Source organism: Callorhinchus milii, unplaced genomic scaffold (genome assembly GCF_018977255.1).
Source record: "Callorhinchus milii isolate IMCB2004 unplaced genomic scaffold, IMCB_Cmil_1.0 Scaffold26, whole genome shotgun sequence".
Taxonomy (NCBI): domain Eukaryota; kingdom Metazoa; phylum Chordata; class Chondrichthyes; order Chimaeriformes; family Callorhinchidae; genus Callorhinchus; species Callorhinchus milii.
Window position 1 is genome coordinate 5,451,015 of NW_024704767.1, and position 23,127 is coordinate 5,474,141.

The 23,127-nt window shown below is 37.8% G+C and overlaps 1 protein-coding gene across 1 annotated transcript; it reads right to left on the bottom strand.

The window, feature by feature from the left end:
* Positions 1 to 2,472: 2,472 nt before the first annotated feature.
* On the bottom strand, positions 2,473 to 22,563 carry zfand6 (zinc finger, AN1-type domain 6). Its single transcript, XM_042344039.1, is given in 7 exon segments — positions 2,473 to 3,387; positions 8,997 to 9,113; positions 9,927 to 10,036; positions 14,133 to 14,241; positions 14,670 to 14,745; positions 14,747 to 14,836; positions 22,504 to 22,563. Coding segments are annotated over 6 exon segments (636 nt in total). The 5' UTR covers positions 14,822 to 14,836; positions 22,504 to 22,563; the 3' UTR covers positions 2,473 to 3,238.
* Positions 22,564 to 23,127: the final 564 nt, after the last annotated feature.

Below are 23,127 nucleotides of genomic sequence, written 5' to 3' on the forward strand. Positions count from 1 at the left end.
TTTGCAAAGGGTTGCACCGACCAATGGGGATTTATTTCAGGCTGAAACGCCCATCGTGGGAATTTACGGTGACCTCCAGGAGCTACACAAACACTCGTCTCTGGCCTGATGCCAGTGTGTGGTGTGTCTAACCTCCTACAAACAACTGGAACATCCATGAACTACTGGACTGTGCAGAGTTCAGTCAAAATCAAACCACAAAAAAAGGCAATTATCGATGGCACTCCAATAAGACACGGTAAAGGCAATTATCAGATGACAAAAGGCATTGCAGCTTTTGAATCGAACTCTATAAAAATGCAAGGTGTTGTTGAACAGGCACCAAAAGGTTGATTTTCTCCCCTCCCCTAAATTTCATAATTTAACATAATGGCCAAGATATGGATATGCGTAACCCTCACAGATATTTCTAACCCTCCTGGTGCTCCAAATGGCCACATTCCCATTATATTATTATTATTATTATTATTCTCACAGCATACCACAAAAGCTATCCGGTTTCGTTAACCGGTAGCCATCATTAAAATTCAAATATTGGATTAAAATATTGTTTAAATCAGGAAAACAGCAATCTTGATGCCAAATTTGACCGAGGACCTTTCAATGTTTTGATCAGCCAGGTATCCAACACAAGCAGAACCCTATCCCCATGTTTAAGAGTCTCCAAATCAATCTGAGCGTTCCACATGGTGTATATAATTTCAGATTGTCTGGAAATGGAGTGCATACTTCTTTTTCTTTCTCTCCAGATGGCTGCCCCCAATATTTACCTTATCCTGGCGGTTTTTGGAGCAGATTGCAAGCAGCCGTGACTTGGGGCCTGCGGAGCATGCACTGGGATACTGCTGGAGCCTCCTGCCACTTGTCCAGTTAGGACCACTTTACCTATTAGGGCTTTGCCTTGCAGGTGCTGAGTAGGTATAGATAGATGTGGAAATTTACATAAATATGCCTTTACTACATTTTGACGAAAGAGCAAGGAATTAGCAAGGAATGGAAATGTCCTTCAAAGAGTGAAGGAACAGGAGATTGGGATTCGCAGCTTCATATCTTCAAAACTACAATTGCAGATGGAAAATGACACAAGGACAAATTAAATACGAGGTTTTATATACAGGAGTATTGAATACAAAAGTCACGAGGTAATATTGAATCTGTATAGAAAACTGGTTCAGACACAGCGTATTGTGTATTATACAGTACTGTGTGTGAGTTTGGATGTTCTGTTGATAGAAAATGTTGAAAGCTTCTTGTATACTCAAAGGGAATTAGATAAAACATGTCGAGATTAAAACTGTACAAAGGGGTAAGGTTGTGCAGGAATAAGAAAATGCTCCAGTGAATAGCTATCACGACAGCCGTACATAATGGCTAAGTAATCTCCTTGTGTCCTGAATTTTGTATTTATAACCCCATTACATGGCCAATTAAAGGTAGTTGTTTCCAAAACCTGAAAGCAGCCTCCAAGTATGAATTATAAATCAAGCTCAAATTGTTCCTGAAACCACGTGAAAGTACTGTCAGGAGCCATAAACAGACAACAGCTTAGTACAAATTCTGAGGTTTTGATGAAGGCAGCTGGTTGGCATATTTTATCTCATCTTTCCAGTATGTTAATGTTTCTCAAACTAGTTTAACGTCCCACCCTTAAACACCCCCATAATAATAATAATCCTTGCATTTGATATAGCGCTTTTCACGTCGGGAGGACGTCCCAAAGCGCTTCACAGATCACACTGTAAAGTGAATTGACTGTATACTTGTGGGCGAACGCGGCAGCCAATTGCGCACAGCAATGTCCCACAAACAATCGTAGATTGAAAATGACCAATTTATTATTGTTTTTTTTTTGGTAGGGATTATTATTAGGCGTGTGGAGTAAGGAAACTTGCTCAAGGTTTCGCCCTGCCTGGAATTGAACTCAGGTCTCTCGCTTGCAAAGCGAGTGGTCTAACCACTGAGCTACAGGACTCCACGCAATACATACCCATCCAATGGCCCAGCAGTTCTCCCAAACTGTAGTGTGTTTTTTTGGTAAATGTAATGTTCCTACAAACGAGGAGTGCATGGTAAATTCCTCACAGCTAAGGTTGCCACAACACATATTTTCTCACTTTATTCTCCCCCTCACAATCTCCACCTTAGGAACTGAAAAAGCCTTAATGTTTACATAAATGTGAACCTTTGAAGTAAGGTCAATGCATAAAACAATAGGTGGTGAGGGAAAGATGAGGAATAATTATGAAATGTGGTTGCAAGTGAAAAGTGAACATATTGTCTTTAATGTGCTATGTAGTGTTATTGTCATCCATTAATGTAATTCCACATTGCTTATATGTAGCCTTACATTGATGTTTTTATACAAGCAATACATAGTTTCTAACCTAATAAAAAATAAAATTTCTGATCACATTTGTAACAAGGCACACATTATGAATTCTGCCCTATATTCATTTTTTTTTACAACTTTCATTTTCCTTTTATAACTTTATTTAGTCAAAGTTAAGACAGTGAATAAACTAACATAAATACAGCATAATTACTTCAGAACACCATCCTCTGTTTTGTGCACGCTCAGAGTTAAGCATTACTGTATTTTCCGATTAAACTTGCAGTCTGCATTGAAGTGCATAGAGGCTTTTTCCATTCAAGATACATACATACTTCAAAATCATAAAACAGCATACGCTCATTTAAAGGATCATAAATAATCAATGAGATGTAGGCGCAAGAAAGCTACTATGCCAACATATTTGACCTTTTCATGAACAGAACAAAAGCATCAGTAATGATTAGCGTACATTCTGTTACTGATATCTAGTGCCATTTATGACACTGTTGAATTAGAAAATAGTGCTGCAGAGAAAGGCCATATACACGAAAGAAAAAATGCAAGGTAAAAACATGCATGTAATACTGGAAAAGCACAGCCCTCCAATACTTAACCTATGTTTTGTTATAAAAGCCTTGCACTTTACTAAAATTAAAATGCCTGTATAATGGACTTGCTCCTAAATATGCAGTAATTTTCCAACCACAGATTATTCAAAGAAAATTGAATCAACTTCCCAAAGTCATTTCTCAAGTTCTAATTTTCATGGCATGCATGATTTAAAGATCTATGTAAGGTACAATGTTCCAAATTTCCATCAAGGACTACAAAAGCTCAGGTTATCCTCTTTGTTGTTTAATTAGGTTCGCGTGGTTTAAAAAGAAAAAAAATAATGTGAGTAGCAGTTCAAATCTTCTGGATCTTTTCTCCAACTACAACAGGATTTTCTTTCCTTATTCTTTCAGCAGCATCAGCTTTGTAATCATAAGGACAACTGTGTTTATCAGAGTAACGATGTAATCCGCAGAACAAGTTTCCACATCTGCAATCAAATCCTGAAAACAAGAGATGTGCAATTAGATACATATCCACAATCGACTACAATACAAATAAGGGCAATTACTATCAAATGTAAATAATTGTAAACTTGCTTTTAATATGTGACTTGCCCCCCACCCAGGGCTCTCCACGTTACTGGCAACTGAACTTTGTCTCCACATTTGTCTGACTCAAAATGCTTCAGAGCCTGGGCTGTTGCAGGGTTTGAAATCATGCTTCCGCAGAAGAAATACCCAAATAAAGTATAAAGTTGTTTTTGGGGGAGAAAAGGGACCAAAGCAAACCAGTGTTGAAAATGCTGATTTATAAAAAATGATATTAAAGGGGCTGTACTGTTCAGCCGGTGAAATAGCAGTGAGGAAAGCGATTAAAATGAATCATCCTATTTGTGCCCATCTAAAGCAGTCCGCCTACCATTTCATCTATTTGTCCCTGTCAAGATATTACAAAGGGAATCAACACCATTCCTGATCCTGGATGACGATTCCTGTTCACCACCATTGTACTGGCCAGGCCTCGGGTCCCTAACATGAATTCTCTAGACACTCACCTTTCAGTGTAGCATTTCTGATTCCTCAAATGACGTTACCCTCCACATATCATAGGTAAGGTCATCATATCAGTGGAGGCAATCACTAGAGACACATTTAGCTCTTTTTGACCACAGTAAGCAAGGTAACGAAGGAATAAGCAAGACGACCAGGAAGGAATCAGTTGCCATATTTTAAAACTAGGAACAAGCAAATTGTTAAACTTTAAAAATTGCTAAACAATGATTAATAGAAAGGTTAATAATTTAAATTTGATTTATGCCCTGAAGCTAGAAGAGATATATTAAAACATGACACCATAAGCATAGCAAAATGAAAAACAGATCAAAGTCGAGAGGAGAGGGAAGGTGGCATGCTTGGTATAGGGGAGAACCTCAAAGAATGAGGCATATTGCAGGTAAAGGTAACTTGTTCATTCATGGTCCGCCTTAAGCAGTGGGAATTCTCCCAATTGGCACATTAGACTTTATGGCCATTATTATGAGGTTGGTCAGGAAACATCTACTCCTGATGATTTATTAGGTTATTTTCAAATTGTACTCTTCCATTTTTTTGCTTCTGATTATTGATTCTGTGTTTTCCGATTGTTGCAGTCAGACTAATGGGTCTCCACTTGTCAGGTCTGTCTCTAGCAATCCTCTTTAAAATGAAAAGCATATTTGCAATTTTTTGAAACTGCCCCACTAATTTATCGACTCCCTTACGATGGTCAGTGCTTTATGAAATTTCCTTCATGTTCTCTCCAAATAATCCCAGGCATAATTTCCTGGTTCTTCTAAAATTCCTACCCCCTATTTTTTCTGACTTTTTCCTCACTGAGGAGAATAGAGTTTTAGACCTCGGTCTTGCAATGGATCAGAATTTCAGAAATCACACACATAATAAGGTATTTTTCTCTGTCGCTGCATAAGACTGCTGATTTAATGTTATAGATCTGAATGAGTTTCTATGAAGCCACAAAACCATAACAGAATTAAAGTTTGCAGGGCTTGCCTTGAGAGCATACAACCATTCTTTTTGAATGACCAGATGATATGGTGAGGATGCATCTAAAAATCCACAGAGTATCCCTCTTATGGCCCAGGGGCAAAGTTTAATGACCCGGATTATAATATTGGAGAATCTGTACTATTTGTTCAAAGATCTGGACTTCAAATGAGAAATTTAGTTGTCCTTTCTCGATGTTCTACTGAGCTCTATAAAATAGGGGACAGTTAAATAAATCTGTGTCCTTGTGCAGTTTTACGGAAACGCTACATAGATTAAGCAGATTAGGGGGTTGGGTAATTGAACTAAACTGGCTCCAAGGTGACACGTCACAGTTTGAGTACAATAAATATCTACTGTATTTCCTTTAATAGCTCACAGAAGGAACCCCACAGCATAACCACTGTACAAAACTGCTGAGTGTTAACTTTAAAGGAAAAGCTTCCTTTATTTAGCTTGCAAAGACCTTCTTACCAAGGGTACATACTAAACAGAGACTTGGTAGCAAGACCTACATTAGTCTAATTTCTAGCTCTCATTCCTAGCCTGAAGGTGGTCTCAAACAATTGCCATAAACTTGCTGCTTGTAAAATTCTCTCAATGAAAGGACATAACAAAAGTTCAACTTTGCCTAATGACCTGGCAAGTGGTTATATAGAAAGTTAAAATCATGGACCTATGCTGTGCCTCCAATCTTTCTCAGAATTCTGAGACTAGATCCATCCCTCTTCCACTTTCAAATCAATGGCAAGTGAAAAAAAACAGGATCAATTTCACCAACACAGAAAGGCACAGATTTGGGCTGATTGCCATCATGAAGAGTTAATCTGCAAAATGTTTGAATACCTTTGATAATATGGTAAAGATACAGCAGCTTTAAATTTGCTGGTACCAAGGTATCAGAGAAATAAATCCTGGAATCAGATCTGCTGTCTCAAAAGCTGCTTCAAATCCTAGGCTAAATTGCCATGGTTTTCTTTATCCTTTCAACTCAAGACTACAGATGCTCAAGTAAAATGAAAAACACGTTTTCTCACAGGCATTTATTGTGACGGTTTCAATACTTCTAAGCATTAGGTGAGAAGATGGCACATTTCCCAACCCCCTAATCTGCTTAATTTATGTAGCATTTCCATAAATCTGCACAAGGACACAGATTTATTTAACTGTTCCCTATTTTATAAGGTGATACAAGAGCTTAGTAGAACATGCAAGAAAGGACAACTACATTTCTCATTTGAAGCCTAGATCTTTGAACAAATAGTATACATTTTCCAATATTATAATCCAAGTCATTAAACTCTGACTTACACAGAGGACAATCTCATTACAGGCCAGTTGAAGAGCAGCTTTAGCAAGAGCCTGCCAAGAAATCTCTTTTCCTCCATAAGGGGTCTCCTTGGAGCTGAACTGGCTCCAAGGTGACATGTCTGGCAATGGAATGTCAGAATCGAGCCAGTCCTCTGTGGCTGTCTCGGTAGTCCAGTTCATGAGCCAGGTAGGTCAGCAGTATTCCAGGTCACTGCTGATGAGAGCAAAACCAGCCTGACTTATTGGCAGGACGTGGAAGGGTAGACCAGTCACTGAGGGCAAGGAGTCATTCCACTCAGCTCCTGTTTACCCTGCAAGCCAAAACCCTAACAGGTAGGCTGGACAAGCAGAGGGAAAGCTCGTCAGACAGCAATATCAATGGCCTGGTACGTAGTTTTAGCTGGTTAGACTCCAGCAGTACCCCAAAGCACACTCTGGGGTCCCCAAGCCTTGGCTCTTGCCAGCCTGTGCTTAATACTTTCCGGAATTAGATAAGCAGGAATGCGTCCCTACGGGAAGAGAGCACGCATTGCATTCCACCAATCTGTCTCTGGGATTTCCACATGTAGGTGGAACACATGGAAATCTCAGCGTGGTTTGGATAATCTTAAGCATGGTAATGGGTTTCCACATGTGTCAGACACCCGGCTGACCAAACAAAAATGCTCCATACTGCCCAGGAAATGTTGCATGCAGGGAAAGACAGGAAATTAAGCAAAATAAAGTATGCATTGAAAAATATGACAGCAACCGTTTTTATATTTTTATCTGCAACGGAGATGTAGTGTTGTAGTTTCTTTACAAGCAAAAATTCAAAGGAAAAAAAAATCACACAATGAAAAAGATAGGTCATCAGTAATAGAGATTAATACTGCCACCAAGGGGCAAATGTAGTACAATTATACAATAGAATTTTTTCTCCACAAGATTGTGGATCAAAGTTCTCGAAATTGTCTGGTTTCAACTAAGACAAACACTTTAATAAATTGTGGATTATCCAGAAACACAAAGAAAACCTCTACATCGTAAGAAATACAAAGAAATTGCTGAGAGCATTTAGAAAGTTGCAAGACTCAAAAGGATTTGGATGACATCACAAACTGCAACAAGAATCCTGAGCAGTTCATACTATCCAAACCCCTCAAGCACATTACTCACAAGATCACAAGAGGTTCAGGTGAACGAGGCCTTTTGGTCCATTTCATTTCATCTTTCTGGGATACCCAACCCTACTGCATTCCTGACAGTATCAGCTTCTTAAATTCATCCACTATCCTGACCCCGAACTACCCATCGTGATAACTAATCTAAGTGCAAAGAAATACTTGCTACTACCCATTCTAACCAGGTCTTCCACAATCCCGAACCTGTCCCCTTCTTATTCTCCCACACTGACAACTCTTAGAATCTTGTTCTTGATTTGCTTTTTCTGTCCAGTGAAAAGCTCACACAAGCATAAGCTTGCTGAGCCAAATGGCATGATGCTATTATTCCTTAGGCACAAACCATTCTGTACATAACAGCCCTGAGTCAACTAGCATGGCAAGGATCAGTATTGATACATTGTCAAAAATCTATTAGATCTTAGCTGCCCCTTCAATTTCACAAGCCTCCCTAACTTATCAAGATCGTCAAATGTAACCACTTTGTTTTGAGTCTGTGAATCCTGTTCATTTGTGTGCTAAGCCTGATATTCTCCTCTCTCATCCCCCAAATCAACTTAGCTCCCCTTTAACTACTCTATTTTATTCCAGTTAGCCATTTAAACATCCACCCGTTTCGACCCTTGATACCCACTAACATACAGGAACCTCTTGAGCGATTCTTTGTCAAAGACTTTTTGAAAGACCAGATACAGTACATGAAAGAGTTTCTGATTGTCAATTTGCAACGTCACCTCCGCAAAAGTCCTATGAGGTTGGTCGGCAAAGATCCTTTGAGTAGGTTTCCAAATCTCTACATAAACAAATGTCAGTTAGCTTACAATTTTCTACATAAACCACCACTTATTTCACAATTCCTTTCCAGTGCCTGTTGTATTTTAAATCCAAATAACTATGCCAGTTAAAGAGTTGTTTGTGTTTACTCTGTGGCAAATTTATTAGACATCAAATGTTATTGGGTTGCGTCTTATAAGGCAATATCTCAGTTATCAAAGTCAGTGATTAATCACTGACATACATCTATGGTAGAAGAGCTTTAATATTCTCAGTGGGGAAGCATTTTGTGCACAGTATATTTTATATGCAGCAGGACAACCTGGTAACTCAATCAGTGAAGCAGTCGAAAGTTCTGGGTTGGAATCCCAGTGGAATACATTCACCCCTTCACTTTCTGAGATTGACAAAAACAATCTCTCAACAAACAACAGGTTTAGGAGCTAGAAGCTGAAGTAGGGTGAAGTCAAATGAGGAAATGCTCCCTTGAAGAGGTAAGGATTTACTTAAAGCTGCATTTATACAAAGCTGCATTTGTTTTGGAACACAAAATCAACTGGAAGAAATAACTACCATATTTTACAATGAGTTATACTTACAGAGATGCACAGAATTAGGGTAATATGTCTATGCAGGTCCAACACCAGAATAATTTTTTGCCTGCTGATTACTGATTACCTGCTGTGCACGATTGGGCTACTGTCCTCATCTGCAAATACACCGTCACTCCAATTCACAGTAAATCCTGTGAAGTGCTTTGGGCCAAACTCCTGACATGAAAGTCACTAAACCAAATACAAAGATTCTTATTATACTCACCTGTAAGCCCCACTTTCTTTCTGCACGTAAAACAACGATTCTTCTTCTGCTTAGGTTTCTCAGGAGATTTTTCTTGTCCATCAGAAGACGTCTGTGCTATTTCTTCTGTCGTGGAAGCTTTAACATACACAAAATTGTGAACTTCATTATTTTAAACATTAGCAAACATTATGTACATGCTATTTATATGCAGCTTTTCTATGAGGAAGGAGGTGAAGGGGCAAGAAACCAATATCACAGGCATATTTTAGATACAATATATCCCTATAAGAAAACTTTACCTAGGTCTGGACACTCCTCTATTTTTCTTTTGGCCCTCCGCGATACCTCTTCCTGCGCCATGCAGTCATCTGCCTCGCTCTCTGTACTAGCATCATAACTGTACCCTGTTTCTGTGTTCTTTGAAGAGCTGGAGTAATCTGAACTATCCATGGAACAGTCTTCACAATTACTCCCTACTAATGATTTTTCACAACTGTCCAACGTTGCTCTCTCTACCTGCTGGTTCCCACCCAAATCTGCCATAAAATCAAATGAGTTGAAATTTCAGGAACCTTGAAGTTGAATTAATGTAAATAAGCATACAACTCTGACTGAAAAGTTTAACAACAAGGTTTTGCTTTGATTTGCAAGCAAATGCCAAGCTAAAATATTTCTAGCAAAGATACAAACTAAAGTATAGTAGAAAACGTTTTAAATATATTATCCTGAAATTTGTAGACTTTTACTTATAATGAATTAACTCACCCTTGAAATGCTTGATTACATACAATTCTAAACAAAAACTCCCCACCTACAAAGTTCAACAAAATAGAATGTGAACCATTTATGATTAACTTGAATCCCTTTGTTATGTGCATTTAAATTGAACCTATCTTATGCTTTGATGTATTCTAAATATTCTTTAAATAGCATTCCATACAGAATTACCCTGCAAGTCCTTTTTAGGTATTGCTTGGTTTTCTTCTGGATGTTCCCCATCACTCTGAGTATTTGCTACAGATTCTTGGGATAATAGCAGCAACTGGTTGGGCACGGACCTAAAGCAGAATTACATTATGAAAATTAAAACATATAGTTTTAAAATGCAATTTACACACACTCAGTTAACAGATTCAAAAATAAAACAACTAAAAATGTCAGGAAAAAACATGATGCCATCACTGCATAGTTTTGTGACATAAAATAATGTGCTATTTGACAATGTTGTCCTCAGAAATAACTGAACTTGATCATCACTGGGTTATTAAGTATGATTTGCTTTGCATTCTTTAAAGGGACCATTTGTACCCAGAGCTTCTGTACTTTTAATAATAGTAATATTAGGGTATAATATTATAGTATACACTAGTATATACAGACATGTTATACTTTGTGGCAAACATCTTATCCTGCAAGCCCTCCCCCCTCTCAAAACATATTTGTGGGGCAGTGTAGACTAAGACTGGTTGAGTCAGAAAAAGTCTTGTAGCTAATATTTTAGTGATCAGAAATATTCAGATGTGCTAGAGGAATTGACGAATTACTGTTCAGAGAACAAGGGAGCTAATCCTATTATTGCAAAATATCTTGAGGCCAAAATTTAATGAGATTTCTATTTATGGTCACCAACACCTAATAAAGCAAACACCACCACTTTTAATGCTGAAAAGTATTTGGGGGGAGAATACCATCTTACACAGTACAATAACCATCCTGCATCATGATAGGGCTTCCAATAAAAAAAATCTTTGCATACCATTGAGACATTACAAAGAAACGTCCATTTATGAATCCAGAACTAAACAAACTAATCAAGAACAGATACTAAAAATTTTAGATTTCTTTAGTTGATCAATAACTATCTTAAATAGTGAAATATTTTATAATAACCTATACATTTCCTTCTTGTGCCTTGACTACTCTATACAAAGATGCTATACTTTGCATCAAACATATGTCTGCTATTCAAATTACTTCCTATTATCCAAATGTAAATACTTCAATTAAATACATTTACAAGGAAATTAATCTGGACTGCACAAATATTACAAATTTAGAACCTATGAAAATTATTGGAACAATTGTGTTTTCAAAACTTGACTGGAGGAGTGGGGAAGCGCTCAGTCAATGGAGATGGTGCGTTGGAAGTCGTAGTCTAAAATGACACTTCAATGCAGTTTTGGGAGTGTGCTGCATTGCTGGAGGTTAAAACGAGGCCCTATCTGTCACTTTAGGTGGATGTTAAAGATCCTATGGCACCATTTGAAAAAAGGGAGTTTCTCCCAGTGTCCTGACCAACAATCTAAATAAAAATTAGTCATTCACCTCATAACTGTTCGTGGGACATTGCTGTGTGCAAATTGGCTGCGCATTTGCCCACAAAACCCAGTCACTACACTTTACAGTATATTGTGTGAGGCGCTTGGAGACATCCTCCCAATGTGAAGGGCGCTACATTGCATATAAGGATTATTAATATAGTGTAAGAAGCTCATGAATATTTTACTGAGGGTTACTTCTTCCAAAAGCTAAATTATTTTACATCTTAACAGAAACAACTGGGACATTTACAAACATTCTAATACAATGTAGTTTTAATACCAATTTCATCCTAGATCACATTTTCTAACTTTCTTCTAAGCTTTTCCTATTTCTCATTTAATTTATTTCTTCTTGGCCCCTTCTCTTACCTCTTCCTTCCCTTTCTTCCCTCTCTTTTAATAGTTCTTCCCTTCTTCTCTTTTTGCTTTCTTCCCCTTTTCCCTCTTCCCAATATTGGTTGTGGACTGAAGATTAAGTAAACATAACAATTGATATATTCCTTCTTCATTGGTTTCCTTTATCTATCCCTTTGCTTTAATAAATGAAGAAAAACACAAACAAAATACATCACAAATACCTTACTCAAAAATATATTGCTATAAGTAGAGAAATAGTTTAGAAATGCAATATTCAGTGCATCAGAAAATTTCCTTCAATGTCCAATGTCCGTTTTGTGTACAGTTTCTCTGATGAAGCCAGCAGAGAATTTGAGTGAAACCAGCTGTTAATAATTGTATATGAAACAATTTTCCAAAAGGCACTATATCACAAGCAAAGCTAATTATTTATTATAAATGAAGAGCAGTGAAATGGAGCTGGATGTGGAGCCTCAAACAGTTGGCTGGCGGGTGCGCAGAGAAACTGTCCTGTATTCCTGAATCACAAAGTAAATCCTGAATCAGAAACACACTGGATAAATGTTTCTCCAGCTGTAGGATAGAATAATGTTGTTGACTCCATGAATTCCAAACATACTGATAAAACTGCAAATAGAGGTTACAGGTTGGTGTCAATCGTTTGGCCACAATTTGTTTTGTGTTGCAACAGAGATATTTACCCTGTGCACCCATGCCCAATTACTGCAGGACGTGGAGTCCTGTAGCTCAGTGGTTAGAGCACTCGCTTTGCAAGCGAGAGACCCGAGTTCAATTCCAGACAGGGCGAAACCTTGGGCAAGTTTCCTTACTCCACATGCCAAATAATAATCCCTCCAAAACCAAAAAAAACAATAATAAATTGGTCATTTTCAATCTACGACTATTTGTGGGACATTGCTGTGCGCAATTGGCTGCCGCGTTCGCCCAGAAATATAGTCAATTCACTTTACAGTGTGTTCTGTGAAGCGCTTTGGGACGTCCTCCCGACGTGAAAAGCGCTATATCAAATGCAAGGATTATTATTATTATTTTTTTTGGTCAACTGGGTCAAACCTATCACCATGCTTAAGAGTATCCAAACCAAACAGAGTCCAATGCATCCCACCAATACTTGAAAATTCTAAAGATGTTTAACGGAATGGAATGCACATTCTCTCCCTGGATGGTCGCATCCTGCTTACCTAATTCTGGAATGTATTAAGTGCAGGTTGGCAAGAGACAAGGCTTGGGGACCCAATTAAGATGTATATTGCCAAAGACATTAGGAGTTTTAAAATTGCTACTAGTTAAATCAGTAATTCTAATATAACCTATCTTAATATTTGTAAGGAGAGTTTTGGTATAAAGAATATACAGGTATCTGTCTCTTATACACACTCACTCACACAAAGAGCAGCATTTTTCAATAATTAATTGAGGGTTTCTTTCACAGTCACTCTCCACACCTCCTCAAAGTAACAAATCAAAACACCTGATTCAGTTTTATTCTTTGTTCATTATTATCGTGCATTTACCCAATTATCCCTTGAACCACGCAATGGGATGAGATTACAGTAATTTTATTTGTGTTCAGTGGAATATTCCAATTAATATTTTTCCTGTTTTGTCTTCCAAAAGGTCCTCAGAGTACACTCATTCTAAAGTCCTCTACCAGGCTGCTTGCATACCTTCTGATCGGATAATAATTGAAGCTGAGTTAAAGTCAAGTAAAATACCTACACAACTGTTTGATAGTTCAATATATATATGCAAGAGCATGCTGCATCAGCTACATCTAAAACAAGAACAATGTCTACATGAACAATAAGCATTGGTCCGAAACAATTATTTTCCAGTACCTTGGTACATCCTCCCGACATTAAAGGCACTATACAAATGTAATTTTGTTGTTGTGTGGAGCTCTGTACTAGAATTTACATTTTCCCTAAATAATTGTCAATTATTGGGGTTATTGTGACTGCAATTTGTAGGTCTAGTATGTTTTTACTAATAGAGTCTCGGACTTATGCTCAGGTAGTTGGTCTTTATCTCTGTCTTGTATTAAATCAGCAGACACAATGTGCCAGATGTTCTTCCCGTGTACTATAATCTTCTCATGTTTCCATAAAGGTGGTGGTAGTAGATAAAATATTGCTCTGGGTTTCTCGATTCATCCTTGCTATATCTGATCCCAGACTGCCTCCCACTAACAGTTTTAAAGAACAAAAGACAGAGAAAAACAGGTGATTGAACAAATGATTTACAGATTTCACAATTGCTGCATTTGATAATTCAGATGAATGCTTAAAGTTTACATAATTCGATGCATGCAAGACAAAATTTACCAAGCATCGCTTGTACATAATATTTCATTATTCTAAGTGAGTGAGAAACATTGTTTTTCCTATTAATTTATCAGAGAGTAAGCTATTCTACTCGTAATAGAAAACTCTAGTGAAGTGCTTTGCTCACTTACCTTGACTGCTCAGATGTAGATGAAGAGAATGATGATGGTACTTCTGGGGGATTCCCTTCTGTACATTGAACAGGATAGGTTTCTGCTAAACTGGTGCAATTAGCAGATGCTGTGCAAAAGCATAAATAAGTTAATCTGTACTCAAACTATATTGTAAAATACTATGTTGCAATACAAGGTTTATAGTTTTGTTCTGATTGGTTCCTTTGTGGACATCCAAATACACAATGATCCGATAAAAATCGGACTGGTAGGTGATTTAAAATGAAACAAAATTAATCTTCAATTTGTTGCAAGGGAATATTATGCTCTGTGAATCAATAACTGCTTTCCTTTATAGCACATCAAATTCTGTGATAAGAGAGTTTGTCTTTAGAATGTACAAAAACAAATCTCCCTCACAGTCCCACCAGAGCCTAAATATTCAATTAAACTAAAATAACTTGGCAATGAAAGTGCTATAGGTTGTGCTATTAAAATGAATTCAGGACACAGCTTACTTCAAAAAACAATTCCTTTAGCAAAAAAGGTATTTACCAGGAGGGCTGATCCTGCCGTTACTGTTTTGCCTTTGAAGAAAGTCCTTATAGCATACAGAACACATGCCATTTGTTGCGTGGGTTACCATAGAATCCACAACCAGTGGTACATAGCATAGGCACTTGAGTCTGATTGGTTTCTTGAGCCATATCCCTCCTACAAACCTGTCAAAAAAGATAGAAACCATTGAGAAATAAAATGATAGCCGAATCATCACAACAATTAAGCTGCATTATAATTAGGAAAAATAACATCACTTTATGATCTTTGTTGTAAGGTCTGTGGTTAAATTACTGATGTAGACTGGTAAAAGTTGTTTGCATTTATTCACAGCATCATTGTCAAATGGTTGGAGATGTCACAGGATTCTCTGTTGGTTTCCAGATTTTAAAATTTTAGAAAACAAATACTACAGACTTATTATAACTCTTAATTTTCCCTGTGCGTTCTAAGTAATTAATAAAAATTGTGAAACGAATAGTCATCTAATCACAAGCATCACTTCCTGTATAAATAAAATCTTATTCTACAGAGATTAATAATGTAGATCATATGTTCAGTACAAAGGAAGTGATACTGGCACAAATTTCCCATGTGACTAACTGGAAATTATCACCTCAAAGATTCAGCAATCCGTTTGGTTTCGGAAAACTAAAACGCTTGCAGCACATGCAAGACATGATTAAAAAATATACTCACAAAGGACTGTAGAAAACAAAAATTACAATAGTTCCTCCATTTACTAAAGTTTACGAATGGATAAATTTGGAGCATCTGGTACCAGGGTTCTGTTCAATAATTCTTCGCCAGTAAGCTCAAAAACAGATTCAGCAAAGTCCTTGGAGCAAAGTCAGTCTCCCAGCATTTACCTTTCTTGAAATTTTCCTTCCTTGTGCCCCCAACTGCAAGTCAGCTTTACCCCCCTTAGGTTTCATACTTATTGTTTTGTAAGCACAAGGGTACCTGTCAGTCAATGTGATGTCATGTCAGCAAGCCCCAACCACAACACACTAGCCAATGCAGATAAAATCTGAGTGAAAAACATGACAGACTCATTTCCACCAATTCCTCACCTTCACTTGGATCTATCTCTGACTCTTCTCTCCATCTTGAGTAATGGGCTTCTACCAACGTTCATTATAAAACCGGATTCTAAACACTTATTTCTGCCCAAAAGCTAAATTCTTCTCCCTATAGCTGCAACTCCAACTCTAATGCGTTTATCGTTAAGCTCCTACTTTGTTCCACTAAACTCAATTCAAATTATTTCAAACAATACCTTACCGATTACCTCAAAGCCTTCAATAAAAAAATGTAACCTTAGCATATATATTTTTCTAAAAAAAACTTCCGCCTTGAGCCTTACTGATATTTTACACCTCTTGTTTGCATCTGCTTTTGTAGAACCGCCATTAACATTCCACGGTTTTAATGACTGGAAAACATTTATCTCGATTTTTTTCAGGGAGCAGCTTCTTTAAAGAGGCTCCCAAGCCCAAAACTTAGTTCTGATAAAAGGTTCATGAACAAAATGTTAGCCTGACTTTCTCTTTCAGATCAGTTAATGATTGACTTGATCTGGATTTCCGCTATTTCTATTCTCGGTTTCACATAGTGAAGGAACTTCCATTCCTTCTGGACTAGGGTTGCTCTACATTTACAAACATTGTAGAGTACGAAAACAGGCCACTTGGCCTAACCAGTCCATGGTGTTTACTCCACAATGTACAATGGATCTTTAAATGTGGAAATTAATACTAGATTAAATGTTGGGTGTAAATGTTGCATAAAGTGTTGTTCTTTAGTTTTTTGGGGAGTAATGTTTCTCCTCGAGTTTCCCAGCCGATCCTGTAAGCAGACGTTCTCATCTTCTATGATCTGACACCCATCAAAAAATACACAATCACTACACTTTACAGCATATCCTGTGAAGTACTTAGAGATGCTGATGAGGTGACTCACTGTATCAAATGTATGGATTATGATCATTTATACCAAACATCTGCTTTTGAACTTAAAACAGGATTCAACTCAGGAAACATAAGATTTTAATTTGAAAGTGTAAATAAATTCTTTACACACCAGATCTTCCACAGAATGGATTGAGCACGCACCAGTGACGTACTCCCAAAGTGAAAGGCACTACATAAATACAATTTGTTATTGTTGTGGTATAGTAAAAGCTATATACTGGTTTATTGCAAAATAAATGTTATACACTATACAACACTATTATCAAGTTGGCTTTGTCATAGTACTTTCAAAAAAGGATTTCTTTTGTAGGTTTCTTTCTCGTGGACTTCTTGGGTTTTTCTTCCATCTAAAAACATTTAACATCCTCATTTAATTGACATTGAGGATGTCGGAAGTGGGATTGAGTCTCTGGTAAGAACTAAAAGACATTAAAAGGGAAAAATATTAGATTCTGAACGTGCTACAAGCATGGTCAATGATGAGTAATCAACAAACTAGAAGTAAATGAATGTCTGGGAAGTAGGGAGCATAATGCTGTTACGTTTTAGCTAGAAATAAAATGAAGTCTATATAAACTTTGTTTAAGACAACACCAGACAATTCTAACATTATTGAACAACAACAGGCACCTCAGTGTACCTATATTGTTTTTCAGCAGGCTACCAAAGTATAACGTGTAAGAATTCATGACAATACATTTGACTAATCCCAATGTTCAGTTTCATGCTTACAAAATAAAATTCAATGCGGCCCAATTCGCATCATTCACAAAATAGATTAGTTGGGCTAATTAGACGTTTGTGAATTTTAGATTGCGTCATTAAAATAAAATCTCCCATGGTGCAAGGATAAGGGCTATAATAATAATAACCATTGCATTTGATGTAGTGCCTTACAAGTCGTTGAAACGTCTCAAAGCGCTTCACAGAATATTCTGTAAAGTGAATTGACTATATTTTGTGGGCGAAATATGAATATAAATGAACAGAAACATAAATAGAAATGAAAATGAACAGGTAAAAGAGCCAGCAATCAAAATGGTCTGTGGTTTGCTTGTTGGCCTTTCGTTAAGACATCTGCTTTTAGAAATAAAAATCTTTTTTTTTTTTTGCAAATCTCATAAATTAAACGGCTTCTGGAAATACAAATCAAAGTTTCCAATAATAACAACAATCCTTACATTCGATACAAAAATGCAACTAAGCTTCTTTAGGCCCTAATTTAATAAGTGAGATAAAAGTTTTGGCCTGTACATTTAAAAACAAAATCACTCAGAACACAAGTTTCTCCCATTTCCTCAACTTTCCAAAATGTCATAAATATACTAAAATTAATATCATAAAAATCAAAGCTGGTCAGGTTTCCATGCACCACACTAGCCATATTATGGCCTTTCTAATCGAACTGCTAATTATGAGTAGCACTAAAATGATGCAAGAGCACCCTCCACCATTTTATTTTATCACTACCACATCATTAGATTCCAGTACACACAATATGAATCATTCACCAACAGCCACCAAGCACACACACTACTTTGAGCTTTTATCATTGTTGTACAGTAAGTTACAAGCCAACAAGAAGAGCAAAGATTCCGTAGCTCGGCTCAACTTCAACTTAAGAAACTTGCCTCAGTTTCATTCTTCTACCAGAAGTTTTAGACAATCTGACCACACAGCCTTCCACTTTATAATCAATCTAAAATAAGCTATACATCATTAAAGTGGCTGTAAACCTCTGCCTTTTGTTCAACTTATTTTTCACTTTAAATAGTATCTTATTTTCAGTGGAAATGAATTCAGCACATTGGCAAAATTACCTTTAATTAAAGAGCATTGGGATCTTAAGAGTGCACAATTCATGTTCATACAGGTAATTTTTGCCCCTCTGTGTACATCCCTAAATACTGGCTTTTTTTGGACTATGGCTCCAGAGACATTGGATCAAAACTACAAAAGACATTCCATGATTCCACATGTGAAGAGAATATCACCAATAACTTACTATGTGCATTTACACAGCCTTTGAATGTTTTTTTCCCCATAATTGTCACTATTTAAATCACAGTAGCAGAAACAAGAAAATAGGTTGAGAGGAATATTCAGGCATATTTGAAGGTCTCAGCTATTGGTATTGGATGATTAGGAAAACAATTTTGGAAGTTGACATACGAAAGGCAAAAAATTTCATTGTGCCATTTACAGCCAATAAAGTCTGAATAAAAAAGTGGCAGATGTACATCAGATCTTTTCTTTTATTCCTTCCAGCTTGTTACGTGAAAGAAACCAATTCACTTCTCCATCTCATTCACCCTACCATTCAATTGTGATGAATTGTGGATTTCGAACCAGGATTTCAGGTATAACTTTACTAAAGATAATCTTGCCACCTTCAAAATAATTTTTCAAATGAAGTTCTAAGTGATTTATGATGATTTTGACAAGGTGGTACATGGGAAAATATATCTACTAGGCAGACAGATTTTCTAAAACTTTCACAAACCAGCCAAACATCGATCTATAAAACCTTTGCTCAACAAATTCAATGAAGCAAATAGAATAGAAACACTGTAAAAGAACATTTGTTCAAAAAAATCCAACGATGCTATATTTACAAGATTTCACGTGCAGTATATTCTTAATATAAGGTCAATCGGTTTATCATTCAAAATACTGTCAGGCTATAAAATAAATTTCATAAACAACACTACAGAAAGACAGTAACTTTTTTTAAAAGAGAAATTCATGACTTAAAATCATTCTGTATATGTACTAATTAATCAACAGAAGACTGAAGCAAAAGCAAGTACTGTAACTTTCTTTTCAAGCCTATTTGGTATAGGCTTAGCTCAGTCAAATGCATACGGACATTTGATTCAGTTGATCAGATCCTGTTCTACAGTAGCCTGCTGTTCCAACAAAACACCAAAGTAATTTTTGGCTTCAGTTTACCAGCTGGACAACAGAAATAATTGGTCGGTTGTCAACGTGTCACTGGGAAATACCAATACATTCATCCAACAAACCTTGCCATGTAGCTAGATAATCGAGTCTTTTTTTCCAAAGTAACGATTTCACATTTTTTCTCCTCACCTCTGGACAGTATAGCAAATTGGTAGCAATTATTAGTTAGTTACACTAAAACTGAGCAACTTCATAAAACGAAACAGATTAGTTAACCACAACATTAAAGGCTGCATTTGAGTTTTGTTCATTTCACTGCTACAGTATTATCCATATTTTTTAATAAGTACACTAATTAGATTTAAAGCACAACATTTTTATCCTTTTATTCCTTTCTCAAGGAAAGCAGCTTAACAGTCTGAAAGATCCAACATCGTTATAGAATAATAATTTAATTTTCAAATGATTTTATCAACACAATTAGACCTGAACAATTGATATTAAGTGCATCTTCCCAAAGAAAATTAGTTCAGTTCAATTGCAAAATTATATAACAATCTCATTTGATACACCACAAACAATTGCACTCTCTATCCAGCTCCGAATTTCATTGGGTGCATTCAGGCACTAAATTGGCATCAAGAGATCATAATACTAATGCAAGAAATGGGAAGATATCAGACTGATGCAGCAATGGTGTGGAGATTGGGGTCAAACAGATAAAGAATGTTTGCTCTACATCTCTATAGCTACTTAAAGCTATGAAAGGTTTATTACAACGATTCGCTCACAAAATATACAGTCAATTCACTTTGCAGTGAAGAGCTTTGAGACATCTCAAAGACGTGATTAAGTGCTATATCAAATGCAAGGATTATTATTGTTATTATTTACAATTCATACCTCATCATGATTAGCACGAAAACATGATGATGAAGTAACAGGTGAGCGCGTACATTATCTATTATACAAAGAAACAGCCAACAACAAATTGCAAGCCATTTAACCATAACTGTTCAATAATATTAACTGAAACCCACAACAGTCAATACATTGTAACTCAATTTCTTTTCATATATACGTTGTGGCTTACACCACATCCAACAATTTAAAATTCAATTTTTCAGACAAATACCAAAACAAGCTACTTTTATCATATCCCTTAAAACAGTCTTTTTTTTGTTTTCCTGTATGCTTTCAACTGTACACAGATTTTCCAATCTATAGAGCACAACAGTCACACAAATACATGTTTATCTGTCACTAATACAATCATCTCACAACTGTCACATCACCAACTAATATTGAATTAATTTTGAACAATCAGCGTACAGATGATTATACCTTGACAATACTATAAATCACAAGACAATATATTGAATGTCTTTTATAGTCCCTCCCCAACAGAGATGTGGAGTTTCAATGGTGCCAAAACCCAATGCATATTTCCCACATATTCACACGCAACCGAGTGTCAGAGGTTACACAACTGTGGCCATAACTAGTTCTAACTTGTTATCTCGAGATATCTAGACACATATAATTTAAATAGAGATCACTGTACAGAATTGTACAGCACAGGAGGCCATTCGGCTCATCGTGTCTGTGCCGGCTGTTTGGAAAGAGCTATCCAAATCAATCCCACTCCCCCTTAAATTAACTAGCATTCAAAATTTGTCTTATTCTACTCTTTCACAGCATAATTAACTACATCCAAAGCCAGAACGATGCCTTCAGTTTTTTGGGGTATTAAAAACGTCATTGCCCCCTCCCTTCAATGTCGTAAATAACAGATGGGAACACTTCTAACCAGGATCAGGAAACAATAACATCCAGTTTAACATTGTGAAAAGGATGTAGTCATCAACAACAAGGAAGGCACAGCCACCGAGGGGATGGTGGGAAGAAGGTAGTTTGCGATGACATTACTGGGGGAATAAGAAAAATCACACACGAATGGAGGGTGCTTTTTGTTATTCACATATTTTAATGTCTTGCCTGATCAGGAATGCAAAAGTGGCTTTATATTTCACCCACAGAATATACAGTCAATTCACTTTGCAGTATATCCTGTGAAGCGCTTTGCGACGCCCCGAAGACGTGAAAGGGGTGCTGTATACCAAGTGCGAGGATCATCATCATTATTACTATTAATCATTATTATAATATAAAAAAATCAAAGAGGATCCTTTGGGACATGGACTACAAGCTGCTGCAGAAGCTGAGCAGGTCAGGGCCCTTGTGAGATAGGAAGTGGCTATCTTGTCTCCCCCTCCCCACTGGCCTTTTTGTTTTTTTTTAAAAAAGAGAGAGAGAGAAAGCCTCAATGAAACGCGAACATCTTCGCAATGGAAAACCTCTGCGGCCTGAACAGCCTGTGTCACTGAGGTTATTCAGCAACTTCCGTCACCACCGCCTCCTCCCGCACCAACCTAACTCGCTCGTCGACTCCGTCCCGCCCTCTCCTCCACCCTCTCCGAATCGGCACCCAGCGGCCTCGCTCCGATTGGCCGGCAGCGCCGTCAATCATTCGTTCAAGCCCCACCCCCCCCCCCTCTTCGCCACCTTCCTCCCTCCTCCGCTGACACCTCGTCCAGCAGGTTAGGTTGAGGCGACAGTGCAATGCAAAGCAAAGCAAAGGCCCAGAGACTGAACTGAGCCGAGAGAGAGAGAGAGAGAGAGTGTGTGAGAGAGACACCGACAAAGGAGACTCGAGAGAGAGAGAGAGAGAGGGAAGGAGAGGGAGAGAGAGAACTGGGCAACACACAAGAGGAAGAGCCACCAAACCCCCCCCTCACCCACCCCTCACCCTCCTCCTCCTCTCTGACCAGGTCTTCAGCACAACTCTCACTGAACCCCCCCCTCACCCACACACACACACCCCCCCCACCAACCGCCACCCGAAACAAAACCGTCCTCCAAACAGCCATAACATACTCAGTCGCAAACCTTACCTCCGGCAGCGAAATAATAGAAAATATTTCTTTTTTATATGATGATGATGATGATGATGGTGATATTATTATTGTTGCTGTTGTTCTTATTATTAATTATTTTTTTAAAAAAAAACGACGACCAAAGCGGTGGCTGTGGGGTGTTTTTTTTTTCCCGCCCCCCACCCGCCCCCCCCGCCAGCCCGGACGGACGGCCCGGCCCCTCCGCTCCCTTGTTGTCGCTGCTCGAGGCCGCTCCCGCTCCCTGTCGCTGTCAAGAGCCACAGCGGCCCTCTTAGGCTGCCGTGACGTCACAGGCGGAGCGCAGGGGCTCCGGATTGGCTGCTGGGGGCAGGTGACGTCAACGGCGTCGGAGGGGGCGTGTCAACCTGTCCTGTCACTCACTCACTCACTCACTTCACTCACTCCAACGCCTGTAATACAGTCCCCGTCACCTGTCACACTGTCCATCACAGCATTACAGCCCCAAATACATTGGCCTTTCCTTTCCATCACCACCAGGGGATCGAGGTCATAGTTCTTTCTTTCTTTAAATACTACTGATAATAATAATAATGAAATTGGTCCCTTGAATCCGCCACTGTTTTTTCGGGGCTCCGCTGTGCGCAATTGGCTGCCGCGTTG